This window comes from Chaetomium globosum, genomic scaffold (assembly GCF_000143365.1).
Source record: "Chaetomium globosum CBS 148.51 scaffold_1 genomic scaffold, whole genome shotgun sequence".
In the NCBI taxonomy this organism is placed as follows: Eukaryota; Fungi; Ascomycota; class Sordariomycetes; order Sordariales; family Chaetomiaceae; genus Chaetomium; species Chaetomium globosum.
The window spans coordinates 505977-525917 of record NT_165976.1 but is presented as its reverse complement, the minus strand read 5'-3'; the positions used below and the strand labels follow the sequence as shown (position 1 = coordinate 525917).

The 19941-nt window shown below is 57.7% G+C and overlaps 9 protein-coding genes across 9 annotated transcripts in view; 3 read left to right on the top strand and 6 right to left on the bottom strand.

Annotated features, from left to right (window-relative positions):
- CHGG_00173 (uncharacterized protein) overlaps positions 1-1088 on the top strand; it is a gene marked incomplete at both ends in the record, with an annotated part of 2156 nt that extends 1068 nt beyond the window's left edge. The window contains one exon of the mRNA XM_001219393.1: positions 76-1088. Coding sequence (XP_001219394.1) covers positions 76-1088 — 1013 coding nt within the window. The remainder of the gene's footprint in view (positions 1-75) is intronic.
- A 238-nt stretch (positions 1089-1326) lies between these two features.
- On the bottom strand, positions 1327-3645 carry CHGG_00172 (uncharacterized protein; the record flags this gene model as incomplete). The annotated part of the gene is made up of 1 exon (XM_001219392.1): positions 1327-3645. One exon carries the CDS (start codon positions 3643-3645, stop codon positions 1327-1329), a length of 2319 nt encoding a protein of 772 aa, XP_001219393.1.
- Positions 3646-4253: 608 nt separating this feature from the next.
- CHGG_00171 (uncharacterized protein) lies at positions 4254-5123 on the bottom strand (the record flags this gene model as incomplete). Its single annotated transcript, XM_001219391.1, has 1 exon — positions 4254-5123. The coding sequence occupies one exon, from the start codon at positions 5121-5123 to the stop codon at positions 4254-4256; it is 870 nt and encodes a 289-aa protein (XP_001219392.1).
- A 560-nt stretch (positions 5124-5683) lies between these two features.
- CHGG_00170 (uncharacterized protein) lies at positions 5684-6347 on the bottom strand (the record flags this gene model as incomplete). Its single annotated transcript, XM_001219390.1, has 2 exons — positions 5684-5919; positions 6242-6347. 2 exons carry the CDS (start codon positions 6345-6347, stop codon positions 5684-5686), a joined length of 342 nt encoding a protein of 113 aa, XP_001219391.1.
- A 357-nt stretch (positions 6348-6704) lies between these two features.
- Positions 6705-7852, top strand: CHGG_00169 (uncharacterized protein; the record flags this gene model as incomplete). Its single annotated transcript, XM_001219389.1, has 3 exons — positions 6705-6765; positions 6840-7026; positions 7117-7852. The coding sequence occupies 3 exons, from the start codon at positions 6705-6707 to the stop codon at positions 7850-7852; spliced, it is 984 nt and encodes a 327-aa protein (XP_001219390.1).
- A 415-nt stretch (positions 7853-8267) lies between these two features.
- On the bottom strand, positions 8268-8746 carry CHGG_00168 (uncharacterized protein; the record flags this gene model as incomplete). Its single annotated transcript, XM_001219388.1, has 2 exons — positions 8268-8624; positions 8693-8746. The coding sequence occupies 2 exons, from the start codon at positions 8744-8746 to the stop codon at positions 8268-8270; spliced, it is 411 nt and encodes a 136-aa protein (XP_001219389.1).
- Positions 8747-9317: 571 nt separating this feature from the next.
- CHGG_00167 (uncharacterized protein) lies at positions 9318-12446 on the top strand (the record flags this gene model as incomplete). The annotated part of the gene is made up of 4 exons (XM_001219387.1): positions 9318-9676; positions 9912-9924; positions 10007-11755; positions 11871-12446. The coding sequence occupies 4 exons, from the start codon at positions 9318-9320 to the stop codon at positions 12444-12446; spliced, it is 2697 nt and encodes an 898-aa protein (XP_001219388.1).
- Positions 12447-12834: 388 nt separating this feature from the next.
- CHGG_00166 (uncharacterized protein) lies at positions 12835-14639 on the bottom strand (the record flags this gene model as incomplete). Its single annotated transcript, XM_001219386.1, has 5 exons — positions 12835-13114; positions 13502-13579; positions 14024-14143; positions 14206-14393; positions 14463-14639. The coding sequence occupies 5 exons, from the start codon at positions 14637-14639 to the stop codon at positions 12835-12837; spliced, it is 843 nt and encodes a 280-aa protein (XP_001219387.1).
- Positions 14640-16202: 1563 nt separating this feature from the next.
- On the bottom strand, positions 16203-19311 carry CHGG_00165 (uncharacterized protein; the record flags this gene model as incomplete). The annotated part of the gene is made up of 4 exons (XM_001219385.1): positions 16203-18090; positions 18360-18535; positions 18741-19001; positions 19120-19311. The coding sequence occupies 4 exons, from the start codon at positions 19309-19311 to the stop codon at positions 16203-16205; spliced, it is 2517 nt and encodes an 838-aa protein (XP_001219386.1).
- Between the last annotated feature and the right edge of the window lie 630 nt (positions 19312-19941).

The window sequence follows — 19941 nt, the reverse complement described above, 5'->3', positions numbered from 1 at the left end:
TTTTATTTTTTTTTTTAATATATCATTATTATATGAATTGTTTTTTTAATAAATTCTAAACTTTCACCCCCGCAGAAGAGGTGTTTGTGTTGGGGGAGGCGGGGGAGTTGGAAAAAGTGCTGGCGGAGAGGGAGGGTGGGTTGGTGTTTCCGTTGATTGTGAAGCCTTGTACGGGGTGGAATAGTGATTGTGTGGTGAAGGTGAGGGATGTGGAGGCGTTGAGGGCGGCGGTGAAGAGGGCGTCGGCCAGGCATGCGGATTCGCCCGCGAAGAATACGGGCGTGGTCGTCGAGCCGTATGTGGATGGGCCTGAGGTGGATGCTAACTTTGTGGTGCTGGACGGTGAGGTCCTGTTCTGCGATGTGACGGACGACTTTCCGTGCTCGGGGGATTTGGTCGAGGGCAAGGCTGCCAACTTCATGGAGACCTTGATGGACGTCCCCTCGGCGCTGCCTCAGAACGAGCAGGCCATGATGGTCGAGTCTCTCCGGCAGAGCATCAAGCGGTGCGGGTTTTCCTCGGGAATCTTCCACTGCGAGGCTCGCGTCCGCAACTCCAACGCGTACTACACGCCGCGGGAGGACAACGGCATCCTGGACCTGCACGTCCGGAGCGAAAGCGCGACCAAGACCCCATCGTGCTACCTGCACGAGGTCAACGCACGCCCCCCGGGGTACATCAACTGCGTCGCCGCGCTGCTCGCCTACGGGGTCGACTACTACGCCATCCGGCTGCTCCTCGCGCTGGGACCGAGCGAGAAGGACCGCATCAAGGCCTTGGCGCAGCCTTTCCTCGGCGGCAAGCCCCAGTACACGCTCGGCATCGCGGTGCTTCCCCCAACGCGGGAGGGAATCATGGGCTCCGAGGACGCGGTTGGGGAATTCCTCGAGGCGAACCCGGACCTACAGGAGCACGTGGTGTTCCATCAGACGGTCAAGGAGCGGGGCGAGGTGGTCCAGGGCCCCGATTCGAGCGAGTTGTGGTGTGTGGGTTATGTCATTGTTGCGTCTCCTCACGGCCGGAAGGCGTGCTTGGAGCTTGCCCAGAGCGTTCGGGAGAGATTCGATTACAAACTGTTGGATGAGTGATGGGATGGGTGGTGCTTGGAACTTTGGGAATGAGACCGAGAGGAGTGAAACATGAAATTCTTGGCCTGATGCGATGCCAAGCTCTTATTATCCTTTGCAATGGTCGTGGCTCTGATCTTCCGTTAGATAATGCTACGCAGTGATGCTACAACGGCGGGGAGTTCCCATCCGGATTTGCTTGTTCGGGCCAGCTCCCGTCTTGGCTCGGCCCCTTTTGGCCCTGTCTTAACCCATCCGCCTACCACCCGAAGGCCTCATCCACCAACACATACGGCCTTGTTCCTGGGCCATTCCTCGACAGCTGGACCACCTTGTGACGGACGTGGTCCGCCATCCCGGGCGGGCCGCACACCACGATGCCGAGCGGCCCGTCATCCGTCTTGTCGGCCAGGGCCTTTTCGAGGATGCGCTCCAGGTCCAGCCGCTGGCCCACCGTCGTCTCGGTCTCGACGCTGGCCGGCAGCGCCGCGAGCGCGGGTTCCAGCGCGGCCAACAGGCCCGCCTTGCGCGTCGCGAAAAAGAACTTGGACGGCACGCTGAGCCGTCGGAGGTAGGGGAGCAGCGCCGTGACGCCCACGCCGCCGGCAATGTACAGAACCCCCGAGCACTGCTTCAGCTGTGTCGTCACGTCTCCGGAGTGGTGGTATGGCCCGTCCACCAGCACGCCGAGCCGGATCGACCCCGAAGCGGCGGCGGCCCGTTTCGCCAACACGCCAGTGAAACCGGTGCGGACGCGCGCGAGGAACGTTGTTGTTTTCTTCCCTTCTCGGGAGGCGGCCGCGGGTGAGGTGATGGTCACGGTCTGCTTAGTTACGGACGTCTCCTTCTTCTCCGGGTCTGAGCTGGAGTGTGTCGGGGTGGACGGCGGGGAGGAGTCGCTGGCATCGCTGGTTCCCCTGACCTCGCTCACCTCGCTGGAGTTGAAGGCGACCGAGAATGGGTGGGATTCCCACAGGCGCCAGCTCAGAGACGGGAAGGTCAGGTAGGCCACGCCCTCTCCGAGCTGCGCGTTCTCGATGTCGATGCGCAGGTACTCGCCGTCGGTGTCCTGGAGCACGGTCACGGTCGCGGTACGGTAACCCCTGAAGGCGATCCGCACTAGGCGGAAGAGACGATCACAAGCCCAGATGCCAAAGGCCACAAAGGCCCAGATCTCGTAGCCCCATGCGTACTCGTAGCAGTACCAGATGTGGTAGTAGTAGCCGATGAGAAAGAGCAGCGAGAGGGCAAAGTGGGAGACCACGAAGAACTCGTAGAAGGCTTGCCGCACCCACAGCAGCGAGAACGGGAAGATGGCGACGCAAGCTACCGTGCCCACGATGCCCCAGACCCAGTAGTCGCGCGCCAATTCCGCCGCGTAGTCGCCGTAGAGCTGGTAGTAGAACCAGAGCATGAACGAGTGGATCACGGTGTGGATGACGGCCCAGTATCCCAGCCAACGGTGCAGCAACAGGTAGGTGCTGTAGCTCCAGTCCGTGACCCAAAGGAGCACGTTGTTGCGTGCGGCAAAGACGAACAGGGCTACCACGTTGCCCATGGCCATGACACCCGCGCGGTTGCCGATGATGCTGAGTTCCTGCTCGGTGAGCGACCCGAATGTGCTCTGCGGGTGGTGGTGAACGTATGGGGCGAGCAGGAACACGATGTTCAGGATGCTAATGAGGAGGATGTACAGGGCCTGGCCACGGGTCGGCATCATCCCTACGCCGACCGCTACCGGCTCGCGGTGGTGTTTGCCGTACAAGGCGGGGTTGATCATGGCCGACTGCAGTGAGTTCCAGGCCCGGCTCTTGGCGATGCCGGGTACGAACCGGAGCAGAGAAAGCGGGACCGGCAAAAAGATGGCGACAACCATGACGGTGATGCTGTAAGTGGAGTGGCCATGCTCGTTGGTCTCAAAGTCGAACATGCCGCTGTACTGCAACTGCCAGTCCGCCGGCGCAATGAAGCTAGTCATATGCAGGGGGGCTTTGGCCTTGATTATGGGTAGGGGGCTGGTGACTTCGGGGCCAGACTCCGTGAAAAACTGGCGAGCCCTGAGCTTCCTCCTCATACCATGGCCGGTGTGCTCCCCCCCGTGGCCGCTCTGGTTGTCCGTGCCGGTCGTCGCATTGTTGGCGAGCGCCTTCCTCTCGTCGGCACGGGCAGCAGCGAGCGCATCCTGATACGAAACCGCGGGCACCCACTGGTAGTCGCCGAGGGTGCCAGTGCCGAGGTGGGAGGCCCAGTAGTCCTCAAGTAAATCCAGCGAGGGGTTGTCGCTGATCGGGCAGTATGTGTCGAGGCACAGGGCCATAGTCCGGAGGAAGGCATCATCCTTCACGAAGCAGTCGGGCGGGGTGCTGACCGGGTTGTGTGCCGTGCCGTGGTTGACGTTAGTGTCGGCGGGCGTGCAGGCAAGGTGGCAGCCCTTGATGACGCCCCGGCAAGCGAATGCGCATGTCGGATTGTACAGCGTCTTGCCGTGTCCGAGCAAGCCCACCCCGTCGCCGAGGACACCGGCGGTGTGAAGGGCGACGAGGGCAACGGAAACGAGAGAGTTGCGTGTCGGCCTCATGTTTGCGAAGCTGTCTCACTCTCAACGCTTACGGTACATGTAGACCGTAGACGAATCGGAGGTTGAAGGTTAACAATACGACGCCTGGGGGCTGCAGCCAAACATGAGAAAGACTCTGGTTTTATCCAGCTACCAAGGCCCCCCCAGCAGTACTGTTGCAGCAGTAATAACTGCCAGGGGCGACTGTGTGTGAGCAGGTTGTGGCGTCAATCCCACTCAATGGTCCCAACCGGCCAAACTTGGCATGTCTCCTGTTCCATTTCGGGGGAGGAGGGCCGCTGTGTCGGCTCCTGGGGCGTTTCCGGCTCGTGGGTGCCGGGGGTCTCTCCATCAAACGTCCACGCTCCACGGGCCGCCGTGGGATTCGAATTTCTGCTTGTCAAGGCCAAGACTTCTTAATTTATCTCCGCTTCGGCTGATGGGGGACCAACCCGCACGCCACCAAGCGGGCAGTACAGGCCCTGTACATGTACATGTACCTCAGCCAAGACCAGAGCCAAGCAAAATCATATGGCAGGACCACTGCTGTTTTGGTATTGTGACTATGGGAACTGGAATTGTCCCCGAGACGGCGAAACCTCGTTTGTATCATTAACATTGAATGCAGCTCATGAATATCCGTCGAGCCTGCAGATGACCTCGGTACAAATAAGTAGCCGCCAGCCGTCGTCAGCCTCTATCATCCTCTCCATGTTCTTCCGCAACACCTCTATCTGGGCCTCCGTATAACCAAACTTCGCGGCAGCTCTGCGGTACTGGGAGTTCTCGTCGGCAAGCATCGTGATCATAGATCCAGCATATGGCAGCCTCTCTTCCGCCGTAATGTTGCTCAGGACGCTGGCTGATGCCGTGATTTGATCCCTGCGGAAGCCGACCTCCAGGGCCTTGCTCAGCAGCTTGCGCCCCGTCTGCGTGTCCAGCCCGTTCATCTCGTAGATGCGCTCCTGCAGCTCTGCGCTCTCTGGGCATGGCGGCCACAACAACTGTGAATGCGTGTCACCCTCGCGGCAGGCCACGATCCCTCCGTCCTTCTTTGCGAGCTGCTTCATCATGCGGAGAACCTCGATGTTGTTGGGGATGCAGATCAGCGTCGTATGTTCATGCACCACATCGAATCCGCCCCCAATCTCCTCTGCGGAAAAGAGGGACTCGGGTTCGAGAATGTTGCCCGCTCGGAACTCGATGCCAGTACCGGGCGCGTGAAGGGGGATGTTGGCATTGTTTCTCTCGATGACCTCCTGTCCCAAGTCCACGCCAATAATCTTGGCCTGGGGAAACCGCCGGGCGAGATCAAAGGTGATGCTGCCGGGACCACAACCGACATCTAGTAGTGTGAACGTCGGTGGAAGTGCTTCGAGGGTTGGGACGAGGTAGCCGAGACAAGTCGTGACATTCCGCAGCTCAAACGCCTTCAAGGTGTCCTCCTTGTAGCCAATGTGGTAGTTTTGTTTCCCGGTGATTTGGTTGTTGGACGCCATCTTCGGTACGATCACCGTGCAAGGTTCCAGTTGCTGCACACCACTTCTCAAAGTATCACCAAGTCGGGATGGACACGAACTCGGCCCGATCCTTATTTCGTCGGTGTTGGGAGTTTATATGCGGCATCGTCTTCCCATTGGGAAGATCTTCAGCCCGAAGTACCTGGTACTTGACCGAGACATGTCAAGCTCGATCGCCCACGTCGCATTCGAGCAGGGGCAAGGATGAATTTGCGCAAGTTGTCAGGCTCTCGGAGGAAGCAGTTTGAGCAAATTTGAGCGGAATTCCAGAGCTCTCCCCAGTCTCTTGGCACTTGGCAACAAGCCATGGTTCTTGGCGTCTCACTCCTCACTCCGTCTTCACGCTCACCCCTGACTCGCTTGTTGACATGGCGGTACAAACGGTGCATACATACAGGCAGGAGCTAGGTACCGATCGTCCCAGACTGACCGCCAGGACGAGTGTTAGGAGAACAAAAGAAGGTGTCGTGAAGGGGGATCCCCTAAGATTGTCCCTGCATTGGCGTTGGAGATAAACACGGCATCCCACGCTTTCAGCCCTAAGTTCTTGCATTGCCGAGTTGCGGCTGTTGCTCATCCGCCAATCCCCTTGCTGAATCCGACGCCATGGGATATCCCCAAACGGACTCTGAGAAAGAGCCTATTCCGTCGCTAGAGCCCGTATCTGACGTCGAATCGACCTTGCCGCGTGACGCTACGGATGAAGAGTTACACGCCCTACCACGGGTGGTCGATCGGATACCCGTTGCCGCTTGGGCTGCAGCTCTCGTGGGTGCTGCCGAGAGGTTTAGTTACTACTCAACCATTTCGATTTGGCGTAAGGGCGTCCAGCCTTGCGGACATGGCTAAACAACGTTGCTAACTACGCCCACAGAAAACTACATGCAGAATGAGCGCAACTCTCGTGCAGTCCCCGGGGCACTTGGTCTTGGTCAATCCACCGCTACCGCCATATCTAACAGCTTCTTTGTATTTTCGTTTGTAACGCCCATGATGTTTGCCATAGCTTCGGATGCTTGGCTGGGGCGATACAAGACGTTGATAGTTGCGTTTTGGTATGAGCGCCACCAAGCACAATGGCCTACGCATTAACTAACTTTCCCTCGACAGTCTATTGATATGCGGAACATTTATAATGTTTGCAACGTCGCTACCGGTGGCATTGGACAACGGCGCGGGCGTTCCAGGGTTGGCCGTTGCCATGGTCTTGATAGCCCTGGGAATAGGGGGTATCAAGTCAACAATAACCCCTTTTATTGGTTTGTTCCCTAGGACTCAACTGCACGCTTTTCATTGTTAACGCTCTCAGGGGATCAATATAAGAATGGCAAACCCCGGCTTATCCGACAAAAGAATGGGGAGTTGGCTGTAGTCGACGGCTCTCGCACCATTCAGTTTCTGTACAATGCATTTTATTGGTGAGCGCCACTACTACTATTCCAACTCCCAGAAGCTCTTCTAACACATACTGACCGCTTCAGGCTCACCAACATAGCCTCAATGTCTTCCATCCCGGCCACATTTCTCGAGCATGGATATGGCTTCTGGACGGCGTACCTCATGTCCGCAATCTCACTCGTGATCTGCTTGGTGATGCTGCTCAGTCTGGGGTCCAAGTTTGGTGAGTCTTGAATCCTTCTTAAGACCCATTCTCGTGGTGGCGTTGTTGGTCGCTCACCAATTTATCAACTACAGTCAAGGTCGTCCCCCACGAAAACGTCCTACCAAAGGCCATCAAAGCCTTGAGCACGGCGGCCCGGAACGGGTTCAAGCTCGACCACGCCAAGGAGTCCTACCAACAACAAAAGCACGGCCACGGCGTCCCCTGGGATGACCGTTTCATCGACGAACTCAAGACGGGACTGACAGCCTGCCGGGTGATGTACGCACCCACCCCACACCCCCCGTTCTCCCCCCACCATCCCAACTTTTGAACCAAACCCACCCACTAACCAACCACCCCTCTTACCAGCTTCTCCTTCGCCTTCTTCTACCTCTCCATCACCCAAATGTACAACAACCTGATCTCCCAAGCCGGCCAAATGAACCTACACGGCGTGCCCAACGACATGATCCAAGCGATGGCCGGCGTAGCCTGCGTTCTCTTCGGCCCCCTCATCCAAGCCCTCTACAACGCCCTCGCGCAGCGGCGCATCCGCTTCGGCCCGATCGCGCGCATCTCCACGGCCTTCCTCATCTGCGGCGGCGGCATGGCCTACGCGGCCGGGGTGCAGCGCCTGATATACGATGCGGGGCCGTGCTATGACGCGCCGCTGGCTTGTGCGGCGTCGGAGGGGGGCAGGACGCCCAATGAGGTCAATGTGTGGGTGCAGCTGCCGGTGTATGTGGCGTTGGCGGTGGCGGAGATCTTTGGGCTGGTGACGGCCAGTGAGTATTCGTATGAGAAGGCGCCGCGGGGGATGCGGAGTGTGGTGCAGGCGATGGTGCAGTTGAGTGCTGGGGTGGGCGCGTTGTTGGGGATGGCGATCAGTCCCGCGGCGCGGGACCCGTGGCTGGTGGCGGTCTATGCGGCGCTGGCGGGTGCGATGGGGGTGTGCTCGTTGTTGTTTTGGTGGTTCTTTCGGAAGTATGATCGGATTGATGATCAGTTGAATCGGATTATTGATGGGACGTTGGAGAAGCAGGGAGCACAGGGGGAGCAGAAGACACAGGGAGCACAGGGGGGGCCAACTGAGCGGGAGGGTTAAGGGGTAGGGAGTCCAGCAGCGCCGTTGGGTCCGTAGGTTAAGCTACCTAAATAGGTATGCATGGCCGCTCAGAGTACATCGGTAAAATCCACAAGCGGGTGTTTATGTTTATCAGCAGTATGTACTCCGACCTTTATACGGCTTTTGTCCCAACTTGAGTCCTCCTGGTCTTTTGGCCCCTTCCACCTCCCTCATTGTGTGAGGATTGGCTCCATGATGAGCCAATGGCGGCAGGTAACTGATAGTCTAATTCGGCCTTTGGACTTATTTTGCCTGTTCAAGTAGGACTTCACATTACCTTCACCACATCCGACAACTTTTGTTCACTGTCTGTGTTTCTCATCGTGCATTGCAGCATAAAAGTCCATACACACATACATGCACATATACCCGTCCCCCGCGCCAAACAAAACCCTCACTTCGTACTCGGATTCGGGCTGATCTTCTCCTCAGGAAACTTCCTCATAATATCCGCAATATGGTCAATCGGCGCCGCCAGCATGCCCAGCGCCGACTCGAAGTAGGGGTTCTCGCCAGCGCTCGGATGGCTGCGCGACGGCACCAACGCCTTGGTCAGACCAAACTTCTTGGCCAGCCTCTCCGACTCTCCCGCCGCCTGGGCCGTGGTCAGCGCCGACTCCAGCGCCGGCAAGTCCTGGTGCTCCTCCTCCTCGATGTGCGCCGACAGCACCCCCCAGAGCTCGTTGAGCTTGGGGATGTAGTCGGGTTCCTGGGGCTTCATGTTTTGGAACTCTTTTAGGAGTTCTTTGACCTGGAAAGGGGGGGGGGGATTAGTTATGGGTGGTCGGGGGTGGGTAGAGGAGGGGGCTGGGTACCTACCCTGTGGTGGTCCTTGCGGTCAGATTCGGCCATCTCGTGGCCTTTGGTGCCCATGTTGTCGGAACATCTACGCCAGAGTTACGTCCTCGCAGGGGGACGTGACGGAGGGCAGGGGGGGGTCCACCACTGGGGCAGTCGTCACGTGGTCCTGGACCTCGGGGACGACAACCCCGGCTGCAAAATCTGAGCCCCCCTCATTTCTAGATAGAAGAACATGATCCAATTGAACCACGAATATAGCACGTCCCTCCAGAGAGAAGGGATTTGCCCTGTGCTTCTAACGCTATCGCGATACCTGGTATTCCCTACACTGATCAGTGGTTAATTATACCACTGTTAGACAGCTCCCGCCACAGATCAGCAAGGTTTCCAGAAGAGACGGAATTGTCGGAGAGGTTCTACCGGAGTAGTGACTTCTTCAACAAAACCGTGCTAAGGAGCATTCTCGACACCTTTACTTGGACTCAGTCAAAAGGAAGGAACACGAGAGGCTCAATCCTACAGTTCGGACTCAGGACGCACTGAAGGAACGTCCATCACGCATTCCCCGCTCGCCAAGATCCTCGCGAGCTGCTGGCAACCGCCGCAAAACCAAACATCAAATCCACTTTCCAAAGAGGTAACAATGCCTCAGACAACATCGTCACCAGAGGAACTGGACCCGGGCTCGTCAACGCCAGGGAACAGCCAAACCGGAGGGAACCCGCTTACACCGCCAATCCCCCAGCACATCCTGTCCTTCGTGGATCACTCCACATGGGGAGACCTCGCGGCCATCGACGAGATCGAGGAGCCCACGCCCAAGCAGATGAACTCCCACATCTATTTCCTCATGGAAATTTTCTGGGCTTCTACGAGCTACGCAGGACGAAAGCTCTGGGGCGCATTCAAGGACGAATTCGACGAATGGACCGCCCAACGATGGGACATGGTTCCCGACCGTACCCGAAAGCACCTCCGCGCCTTCCTGAGCACCAACGGCGTGTATGTCGACAATACCAACACCCCCCCTACCAGCAAAGTTCGGAGCTCATCGCCAAAGTGTGCCACCACTGCCAAATGCACTCCGCACGCCCAGCTCGCTTCAAATTCACCCTTCACGATGATTGCGAGTTCAACTACGAGGTCATCATGGATATCTTCTACGTGGAGGGCAACAAACCAGTTCTACACCTCGTCGACGCGGCCACAGCTTTCAACGCCGCGCGTTTCCTTCCAGACGTATCAACAAAGTACGTGTGGGAAGCATTGCGCCTTTGCTGGATTGACGTGTACCAAGGACCCCCTGACTACGTCGTTACCGATGCAGGGAAGCAATTCGCCTCCACAGAGTTCCGCCAGAACGCCAAGGAGATGGCGATTACCGTCAAGGAAGTCCCGATCGAAGCCCATAACAGCATCGGCAAGGTAGAACGGTACCATGCACCTGTACGACGTGCGTACGAAATCCTACGCAAAGAGGACCCCTCTGCAAGCCCAGAACTGTCTCTGCAAATGGCTGTCAAGGCTGTGAACGACACTGCAGGTCCCAACGGACTTGTGCCAACTCTGTTGGTATTTGGCGCCTACCCAAGGATGACACACAACTCTGCGCCATCGCCAACGCTACAACAACGCGCCCAGGCGATCAAGAAAGCCACAGACGCCGTCCGCAGGCTCCATGCTGAACGCAAGGTCCAGGAGGCCCGCACCACACGCAATGGTCCGGACACCTTACGCACCACGACCCTTCCACTGCAGTCACGTGTGAGAGTGTGGCGCGAGAAAAGCCGCCGATGGGAAGGACCTTTCACATTAATCGGTGTCCACGACGAAGACTGCATCGTGGAAACAAGCCGCGGCGCACAGAAGTTCCGCTCTACGGTGGTCAAGCCGTACTACGAGGACCCTGCTCAACAGGACGACCCTGCGAACCAGAAAGACACCGCAGAGAAACCAGCACCTGAAGTTCCGGACTCTCAACCAAGGAGCACGACCCCTCCTGGAAACGCCATCGAAGAAGAGCCAATCCTCGATTCGATAATTGTGGCCACTCATGCGCTCTTCCCTGGGGACGAAGACGAACTCCCAGACGACGGACCGCACAGGAACACTCGACCACGCAGAACCCACTTCGCCCACGCATTCCTCCAGGAGAGCGATGTTCGAGAGGACGAAATCTTCGAGATCTTCTTGTCAACGAAGGAACAAGCAGACGCCGCACTCGCAGTCCAGTTGCGCGCCGATGGCAAGGTCACTACACCCGGGGAACCTTTTGAGGAGTCTTCTAAACAAGAGATCGAGAGCCTTATTACCCGAGGCGTCTTCGAATTTGTCAAATACGACGAGGACTTACACGGCGACGCAGAGATCTTTAAGTCAAGGATCGTAAACGAAATTAAGGGCAAGACAACGGACAAGCCCTATGAGAAATCGAGGCTTGTGGTCCAAGGCTTCGGAGACGCAGGAAAGGAAGCCATCCTCACGCAGTCGCCAACAATCCAACGCGCAAGCCAACGCCTGATCCTCGCAATCGCGCCGTCACTTCAGAGACAGGGTTGTCTCCTTTGGCTGCGCGATATTACGCAAGCCTACGTGCAGTCGGAAAAGGCACTCCAGCGCAAGATTTTGGCATTTTTGCCCCCAACAGATCAGGCACTTATACCCCGAGGGAACCGTGATGCGCGTGATCAAGCCGTTGTACGGGCTGGCAGAGGCAGGAACCTATTGGTGGGTCACATACCACAACCACCATTTGAAGAGGCTCCAGATGGCAACCTCTACGTACGACCCCTGCCTGTTGATCTCCTCCCCCGAGAACCCGGAATTTGCCTGCGTGGGGATGCAAACAGACGATACTCTGGGTCTGTCAACAGAGGCGTTCTCACAACGCGAGAACGATCAACTGAAAGGAGGCGTTCATTCAGCGCCAAAGACAAGCAATTTCTCACCACCGCGGAACCCCTGGTTTTCAACGGCGGCATCGTTACACTCAACAAAAACGGTTCAATCACCCTGCGGCAGAAGGGTCAAGCCCCAGAAGCTGCAATTGATCGACGCCAACGCGCCAGACGCCAAACAACAGTACGTTCAGCAACGGGCTCGCGGCGCGTACATCGCTTCAATTTGCCAACCCGAGGCCTGCTTTGATCTCTCCAGCGCAGCCCAACACCAAGAACCGACCCCTGACGATATCAAGACTCTTAACCGAAGGATCCAGTGGCAGATGGACTCACAGGACAGGGGACTCACGTTCTTACCCCTGAACCTGGAGACTGCAAGACTGTACGTCTTCGTTGACGGCTCTTTTGCCAACAACAGAGATTTCACCTCCCAGCTCGGGTTTGCGATCATCCTGGCCAACGAAGACGAGATCAACGATCGCCACGAGTTCTCCATTACAGGGAACCTCATCCACTTCAGCAGCACCAAGAGCAAGAGGGTTACCCGCAGCGTCCTAGCTTCCGAGGTTTACGGAATGGTGGCCGGCGTGGATATGGCTTACGCCCTGGCTTCAACATTACGCCAGATCACTGCCCACCTGAACCTTCCTGCCATCCCAACCATCGTCTGTACAGATTCTTACTCACTGTACGAATGTCTTGTGAAACTCGGGACTACGAAGGAAAAGCGGTTGATGATCGATATCATGGCACTGCGCCAGTCCTACGAGCGCAGAGAACTCCAGGAAGTGAGGTGGATCAATGGAGAGGACAATCTGGCGGACTCCTTTCACAAAAACAACGCCGAATCGTGCCCTGGAGCGGTTTGTTGACTGCAATAGTGCAACTGTACGCGTGGAAGGATGGGTCTCACGTTAGGAGGCCTTTGGGGGACTACGAAGGGGATATTTGGGGACATGTACGTAATCCGAAAGCCCACCTGCGAACCTCTGGCGTTTCCGATGGCCTCAAAAGAAAGAAGACTGCCAGTGTCGGAACATCTACGCCAGAGTTACGTCTCTCGCAGGGGGACGTGACGGAGGGCAGGGGGGGGGTCCACCACTGGGGCAGTCGTCACGTGGTCCTGGACCTCGGGGACGACAACCCCGGGCTGCAAAATCTGAGCTCCCCCTCATTTCTAGATAGAAGAACATGATCCAATTGAACCACGAATATAGCACGTCCCTCCAGAGAGAAGGGATTTGCCCTGTGCTTCTAACGCTATCGCGATACCTGGTATTCCCTACACATGTGCTTCTCGAAGGCGGGGTAGACGAGCAGTTCCTCGGCTACGCTGTGACGAGCTAGCTCCCAGGTGAACTGGTTGCCGAAGCGTTCCTGGTGATCATGGTCCTTGGAGCCAATGACTTCGTTGTAGCACCGCTCGATTTCTCGGTGGTCCTTGGTGATGACGTCGGAGATGGTGGACATGGCGGCAACGTTGAAACGGGTGGATGCGAGTTGGCGCGAGGCAAGGGGAGGACGTATTTGCAAAGCTGCCCTAAGAGGTGACGACACAAGAGGGCGCAACCGAAACATAATATCTGAGAGTGGTGGCGCAGGTGTAAGTGAGAATGATGTGGACGAGGGGACAATGGGGACGGTCGATTTAATAAACCCAAGATTATGAGTGGCCAGAGAGTTACGACGTCTCCTTGATTAATAGCCCCTGTGCTGTAGGCGATTCGTCGGTAATTCTTGATTTTGGTAAGAAATGATGTCGTTGATTGTATGACATCACCATTTACAACTCATCCACACCGTTAGCTTGGCTTCGGGGTTACACCCAGTCTCGCCTTTCAATGGCTTAGGAAAAACCAATCATCGTCCTTGTTACTCTGGATTCCACCTAACACTGGTTTTGTAGAATGAGTATCATCCCACATACATGAGCGACGATGAGGTCGGGTTTGGCCCGCGTACAAAGCCTCGGCTACCATTTTGTAAACTTCCGTACTTAGTCTGACTGTTGGCTCGTTAAAGGCACAAATTAGCACCCTCTTCTCCAGCTCGTAGTTCGAAAACCTCTCATACTAAACCAGACGACGGAACGGTTGCTGGGTTACATGCAGTACAGGGCGCTCCTAGACCCGTTACGATCGAGGCAAGAAAACTCTCCGGTCGGAGTACTGGTGGTTAACGGGGCTGACTACCAATCTTTTCATTGCACCCGTCTCATTCACAAATCCGGCAGACAGGGCAGGCACAACAGGGACAACAGGGAGGGTACCTACATGTAGTTTTCTGCACGCGGAAGGTCACAGGGATAAGGGTTTAGAGAATATATTAGGAAGGGTCGCTTAAGAACAACACCATTTTTGCTTGAATATGCTACGCCAGCTACACCCATCGCTCCTAACCGCCACCCCCTTCCTAACTCGCCGGACCCGGTCATGGACGGCCCGCTTACTGAGGAACACAGTAATAAACGACGTTGCAAATGTAAGCCCACTCGGGACCGCTCCGCTCGTACAGCTTGCGGCCGTTATCGCGATAGCAGTTGAAGTTCTTGTAGCCGTTGGTGCCCCAGCTGCACGAAACGAAACATGTCAGTCTTGGCCTCGCAATCGGAGAAGAAAAATAGTAACGTACCCGGACCACGAGTACAGCGGGCGGCTCTGAGCATCCGAGTCGATGTGGGTGGTGAAGGTCACGCCGGTCGGGAAGGTGCACTGCTTGCCGTCCTGCTCCCACCAGGTGTAGTTGCTGCTGTCGACTGTGCATTCGTCGTTGGAGGCGGGCTCCTCGCCGTTCTGGGACTGCCCGCTGACGGGGTAGTACTGTGAAGTGGCAGTCAGCGAGTGTTGACACTACAAGCAGAGCTGCGTTGTCTGGGTTGGGATACTGACGGCAATGTGGGAGGAGTGCCCTTCCGGCGTGCAGCAGGAGACAAGGTTCCTGCAGTTGGTGAGATAGATGATCTCGGTGTCGCGCTTCTCGAGCGAGCCCGACTCCCTAGGGGTGACACCCAGGGGAGAGGCGGTGGCGAGAGCCACCAGGAAGGTGAGAGCGGCAAACGGCTTCATGGTGAAGATGTGGAAGATGGCAAGTGAGATGTTTCAAGAGCCTTCGTTGGGGTTTGTGGTGCAGATCTTGACGCTTTTTACTTGCCAGACAAAGCTGGTTATATACCTTTTCCAAAAGACGCCCATGCTATCGACAATGGCTTCTCCGAATCCCTCCGATTATCTCATGTCGAAAAAAGTTAGACAGATTGCGGTGGCACGCCGCTTCCGACCGAATGCACCGAGATGCTGACCCGCCTTGCTCCATGTCATTTCGCCTTTATTGGGAGACAAGGCGCTACCTCAAAGCCAGCGGCTGCACTTCACGATGCATGGTTGGTGTTGAAAATGGATGCCTGGGTGAGGTAGCATTGGCGTTACTCAGCCCATCTCACTCAGCCCTGCCTTCCAGCCATCTGTGGCTCCACGGGGAGTTACTCAGCGACGTAGCTAGACCGCGAGAGGTTGCCACTATGAGGAAGCCCGCATCAATAGTTTCTCGTGCATGTGATGCTACATATGTGCGTTATACCATGCGAGGAGCCAGACTCCATTTCCCTCTGCGCCCGCACGCCCTTCGGTTGGCGAATTGAGGTGGCGCGCTCTTTTTGGGCTGGAAGTGGCCTTGCCCAATTTCCGGGCTCGGACCTTTGCTGGGTGTGCCGTCTTTTGTATGTCGTCGCGGCATTATTGGGTCCTAATAGACAATTGGTGGACGTGGTTTGGCGTTGAGGTCGTGGTGAACTAGGTCGCTGGCTGGGGACTCGCAGAGCGAGAATCCGCCACTCACTCCCCGAACACAGCACCGAGATATCCATCGCGTAAACCGGTGTGGCATGTCAGGCATGTCAGCAAAAGTGAGGGAAAGGGTACTAAAACTATGGTAATTTTTGGCCTAGGATAGCGTGGATCATGGTTGGGTTGAGCTGACGTCCCGGGGTACAATGACACCCGTGAACCGAACCGCTAAACACCCTTCCCATCCTGACCAAAGTATCGCCCGTCGCATCCCGTCCTGAGAGAAAGACCGCCCCGTGAAAGTCGGTTGGTGAGTACGTACAAGACAAAAACAACAAAGAGAAGAAGCAAGATCTCCTGAAAAGGCAAAAGATAACCGGACCGGGTATCATCACCAAACGCCGGATCTTAAGGCGCAACGCCCCCTCCAAGTTCCCAACGCCCCGATCCAACTCCCCCACCCAAACTCATCATCCACCCTCAATCACGGGCCTCTTACGCCCCCCCACCAGCACCAGCACCAGCACCACCACCCCTCTTCCTCCCACCACCACAACCACCACCACCAGCACGGCTCACCCTCGCCCACTTCTCCCCCTCCAAAAACGCCTCCCCCATCCTCACCAACACCTCCCTCCCCAACCCACCATCCCCCTCCCCCCCACCACCCAACCTCCCTCCCCCTCTCCTCCATCCACCAATCCACCAACCGGCTATCCCTGCGGGCCCTTGCGCCCCTCATACGCGCGACACACCCACACCCCCTTCCCCTTTCCCACGCTGCCGTCCGCATAGCGCACGTCATGCACCAGGTGGTAAAACGCCTCCTGCCCGTGCGGCAGCACGTCAAAGGTCTCCTGCAGGTTCGCGAGGAAGGCGCGCGAGAGCGCCGTGTACGGGAGGAAGGCTACGCCGCCGATGGGCCAGTCGCGCTGAAGGAGGAGAGGCGATGTACACGGGGCCGTCGTCCTCGTTGTCGGGGGAGGGGGAGGGGGAGTTGTTGTTGTTGTTGTTGTTGTTGTTGGGATTGGCATCGTCGTCGACGTCGTCGGGATCGCCGCGGGCCGCGTTGCGGGAGTGGGCGGGGTCGGTGTACATGGGGAAGTGGAGGGCTGCGGATGTGGCGAGGGCGGTGCCTTTGATGCGGGTCGTGTAGTTGGTGGAGGCCGGGTAGCGCGAGATGAGGAAGGTGGCGTCGGGGTAAAGACGGCCGACGGCGGCGAGGTGGCGCGCCGAGATGGTTATCACGCGGTTGATGGGCTCGGGGGCGAACGGCGGGAGCTGGTTGACGCGCCACGGTGCAAAGGGGAGGGACGGGTCCGTGTCGAAGGCTGGGAGAGGCGGGTCGTACATATTGATGCGTTGCGGCTGCTGCGCGGGCGGGACGTATTCGTTCATAGTGCGAGCCCTGGGGAGGGGAGTCCAATAGGTGGCGGCCGGATTGTACAAGGGATCGTAGATCAGAGCTGGGTGGATGTCGGGGAGGTGCGGCGTGGGCTCGTCATCCTCGTCGTTATCTTCATCACCGCTGCTGTTGTTGCTCTGGTCGACCTCTCCACACTCGAGGTCGTTATCCTGCCCTTTGTCACCAAAGCTTTCGTAACCACCAGAGGTCGGCTCGCTCCGGGGGTTGGAGCCCATCTGAGCGATGGTGCTCAGATTGTCATTTTTGGCAAGATTATCGAGTCCGAAATGAGGGTCGTTGGTATAGGAGTTTAGGTGGATTTGTGCACTCCCGATAAACAACCCATTCGCAGGGTTGTACATTCCATTGGAAGTGGGCTGCATGTTGCCCACAATGGCCTGCGATCCGTTCGCCGTCGCGTGGGAGGTGCCCGCTCCGTGGGTCGCGGAATTGCCGACCCCGTTCTGCGCCAAATAGTAGGTGTAAAATTGACCGTTCCCGGTCGATTCGTGATTCGCGCTCGGCTCCATTGTCTCGCTGCTACTCGGGGCGGAATCTTGATTGATGGGTTGATCCGTCCCAAGAGTGAGTTGTTGCTGTTGTTGTGGTTGTTGCGGAGGAGCGGCGATGGTTGCGAATAAAGCAGGGTCGAGTAACGCAGGGTCGATCAACGCGTCACTCAACACTGCGGCAGAACCGGAGGCGGTCTGGGCACTGGTTCTCGGGTTGGAAGAACCAGTGGCCGAGTCCGTCCGGTCGCCAGAGTCGGTCGAAATACCGGTTGGTGGCATTTCGAACCGCGGGAAGGAGTGGGCGGGATGGGTGGTGGCACTGGTGGGATGAATACCAGTGCCGGCGTTTGGGGAGGGCAGAGGAGGGACCGCGCGGGTGGTGGTGGGAGCGTGGTTGGCGGGACCACGCGGAAGCCGCTCGGGATTAGGGTAGGGAGTTTCCTCCCCTTCCTCCTGGCTGACTTCATCCCGAGTCAACCATTCCGCCCCGCCGTGGCCACCCCATGCCAGCTGGCCATGGGCCGCAACAGCACCGCTACCGTCGGTCTGAACATTGCTGTCCTCCCGAAGGTAACGGGCTGAAGGGCCCTCCGAGCCGACCAAGGCCGACCCGGCCTGGCCGGCTGCGGGAGCAGCCACGGGGTTGGCGACGGAACGGCTGGCGGGGGATGAAGCCGCCAGGCCTCCCAGCACGAAGGGGCTCTCGGGCACGGGGTTGGTAAACTGGACAAAGTCGTCCAGCCCGCCAGAAGTGCCAACCCCGTCGCCCACCGAGGCCCCGTCCCCCCGCTCGCCGCGGGTTCTCAAGGGAGCGTGACTAGAAAAAAGCCGGTTAGCGAATAAACAAAGTCTGGAGGAACCCGGCCATCCCGTCCCTGACCCCAACGTCCACATCACCACATAACACCCGTCCTTCGATAGCCATTGCAGGAATACCAGCATCTACCGCCAATAACCTAGCCCCGCCCAAAAGAAATCGACAAACATCCATCAAGGACCACTCCCCGCGAACCAGAGTTTCGAGCAAGCCTCCCCCCAAAAAGCGACAAGAAAACAAAGAAAAGAAAAAAAAAAAAACCGACTTACCCATCGCCCGCCACACTCCGCGCAGTGACCACGATCTCCTGCCTGAACGGCACCGACCCCACTAGCCACCATGAGGGCAACCCCCCGGGACTCTCCCGACGGCGCGGCGTCCGCACACCAAGCGCCCGCGAAGAAACCGCCGAGCGCGCCGAGGACGCAGGCGAATTGTTGGATGACTGGACCCAGGACGCGTCAGCAAACAAACACAAAAGCAAACCAACACCACCAGACTCGGCCAGAACCCCGAGGAAAAGAAGAGACGAGAAGGGGGGGCAAGGCAATTCGCTCGTGGAAACAGTCCTAGAATCGGGTGGAGGCAAGGACAATGGGGGACAGCGGGGGGTAACGGGGGACAACAACAACAACGAGGTTGAGACGTACTGTGGAGGCGGCGTTGCTATCACCGGGGGTCCCGCCGCCCACAGAGGAGAACGGCCGCGTGCGCAGCCCGTTGCTGGGGGCGCGCGGGAAGAGGATCCGCCGGGTGCGGCGGGAGGGACCGAGAGCGGGAGACGGAGGGCGGGCGTCGGCGGGGAGGGCGGACGCGATGGCCGGGTTGGCGGGGGTGGTGATGACTCGGTTGGGAAGGGGGGGCGGCTGGGGGCTGTCGGCGGCGGTGGTGGTGGTGTTGGTGTTGGGTCGCTGAAGGGGGGTATTGTTAGTGGTGGTTTGTTTATTGATTGCATGCGAGTTGAGTGGATGCCAGATGGGGACGGGCCGGGCGGGAGGGGATTGTGGAAATAGGGAAGGGGCAACTTACGGGAGCGCGAGTCGGGGTCGCTGGCGTCGAGGGCGGCCCCGCGCGCCACAGGTACTCGCGTGAGTTGGGCGGCGAGTCGCTCATCGCGGCCCCGTCGTCGACTTCGGAGAGCGAGGCAACGGAGGGGGAGCGAGAAGCAGGGCGCGTCCGCGAACCCGACGGGGTCGAGGGCTGAGACTGTCTTTGGTTCATGGTGGCGGTCTTGGTGCTTGTTCGTTTTGGTGTTGAGGGAAAGAATAGAAGAAGAGAATTGTGGGAGGGGCAGCGTTTAGGGCAGAGTTCGCAGGCAAGCACCTTCTCCATGACTGTTTAAAGCGGAGACTCCCATGTTTGGTTTTGTTAACTCTGCAATAGCTAGCACTGTCCTTCTCGGCGCCGGCGAGGATCAGGAGAACTGCGGCTGGTTGGTGGGAGCGGCTTGAACCGTGGCTCGGCCAAATGTGCTTTGAATGGGTGGCAAGGGCAGCCAGCGACGGGGTATAGATGGATGCTGGGTAGTGCAAAGTCCATGAGAGAGTGTCAGGGACAGGGCATTGTCGATGACAAGCTTACAGACACTGAATATCACTTCACTGAATAGCGTCGTGGAGTTAACAAACACTAAAGGCGCCCCCTTTGACTCCAATGCATGCAGTCCAAGCACATAACAGGACCGGGGCGATGTGGGATCCAGGGTTAGAAAGACTAACGCACCGTCAATCATCGAACTGACAATCACTAGCAAGAGCAGGTACTTGAACGAATACAAAAACAAGATCAGCTGGGCATCAATGACGGGGTTCACCTCCAACAAGGACAAGGTCGTGCAAGCTGGCATGCTTA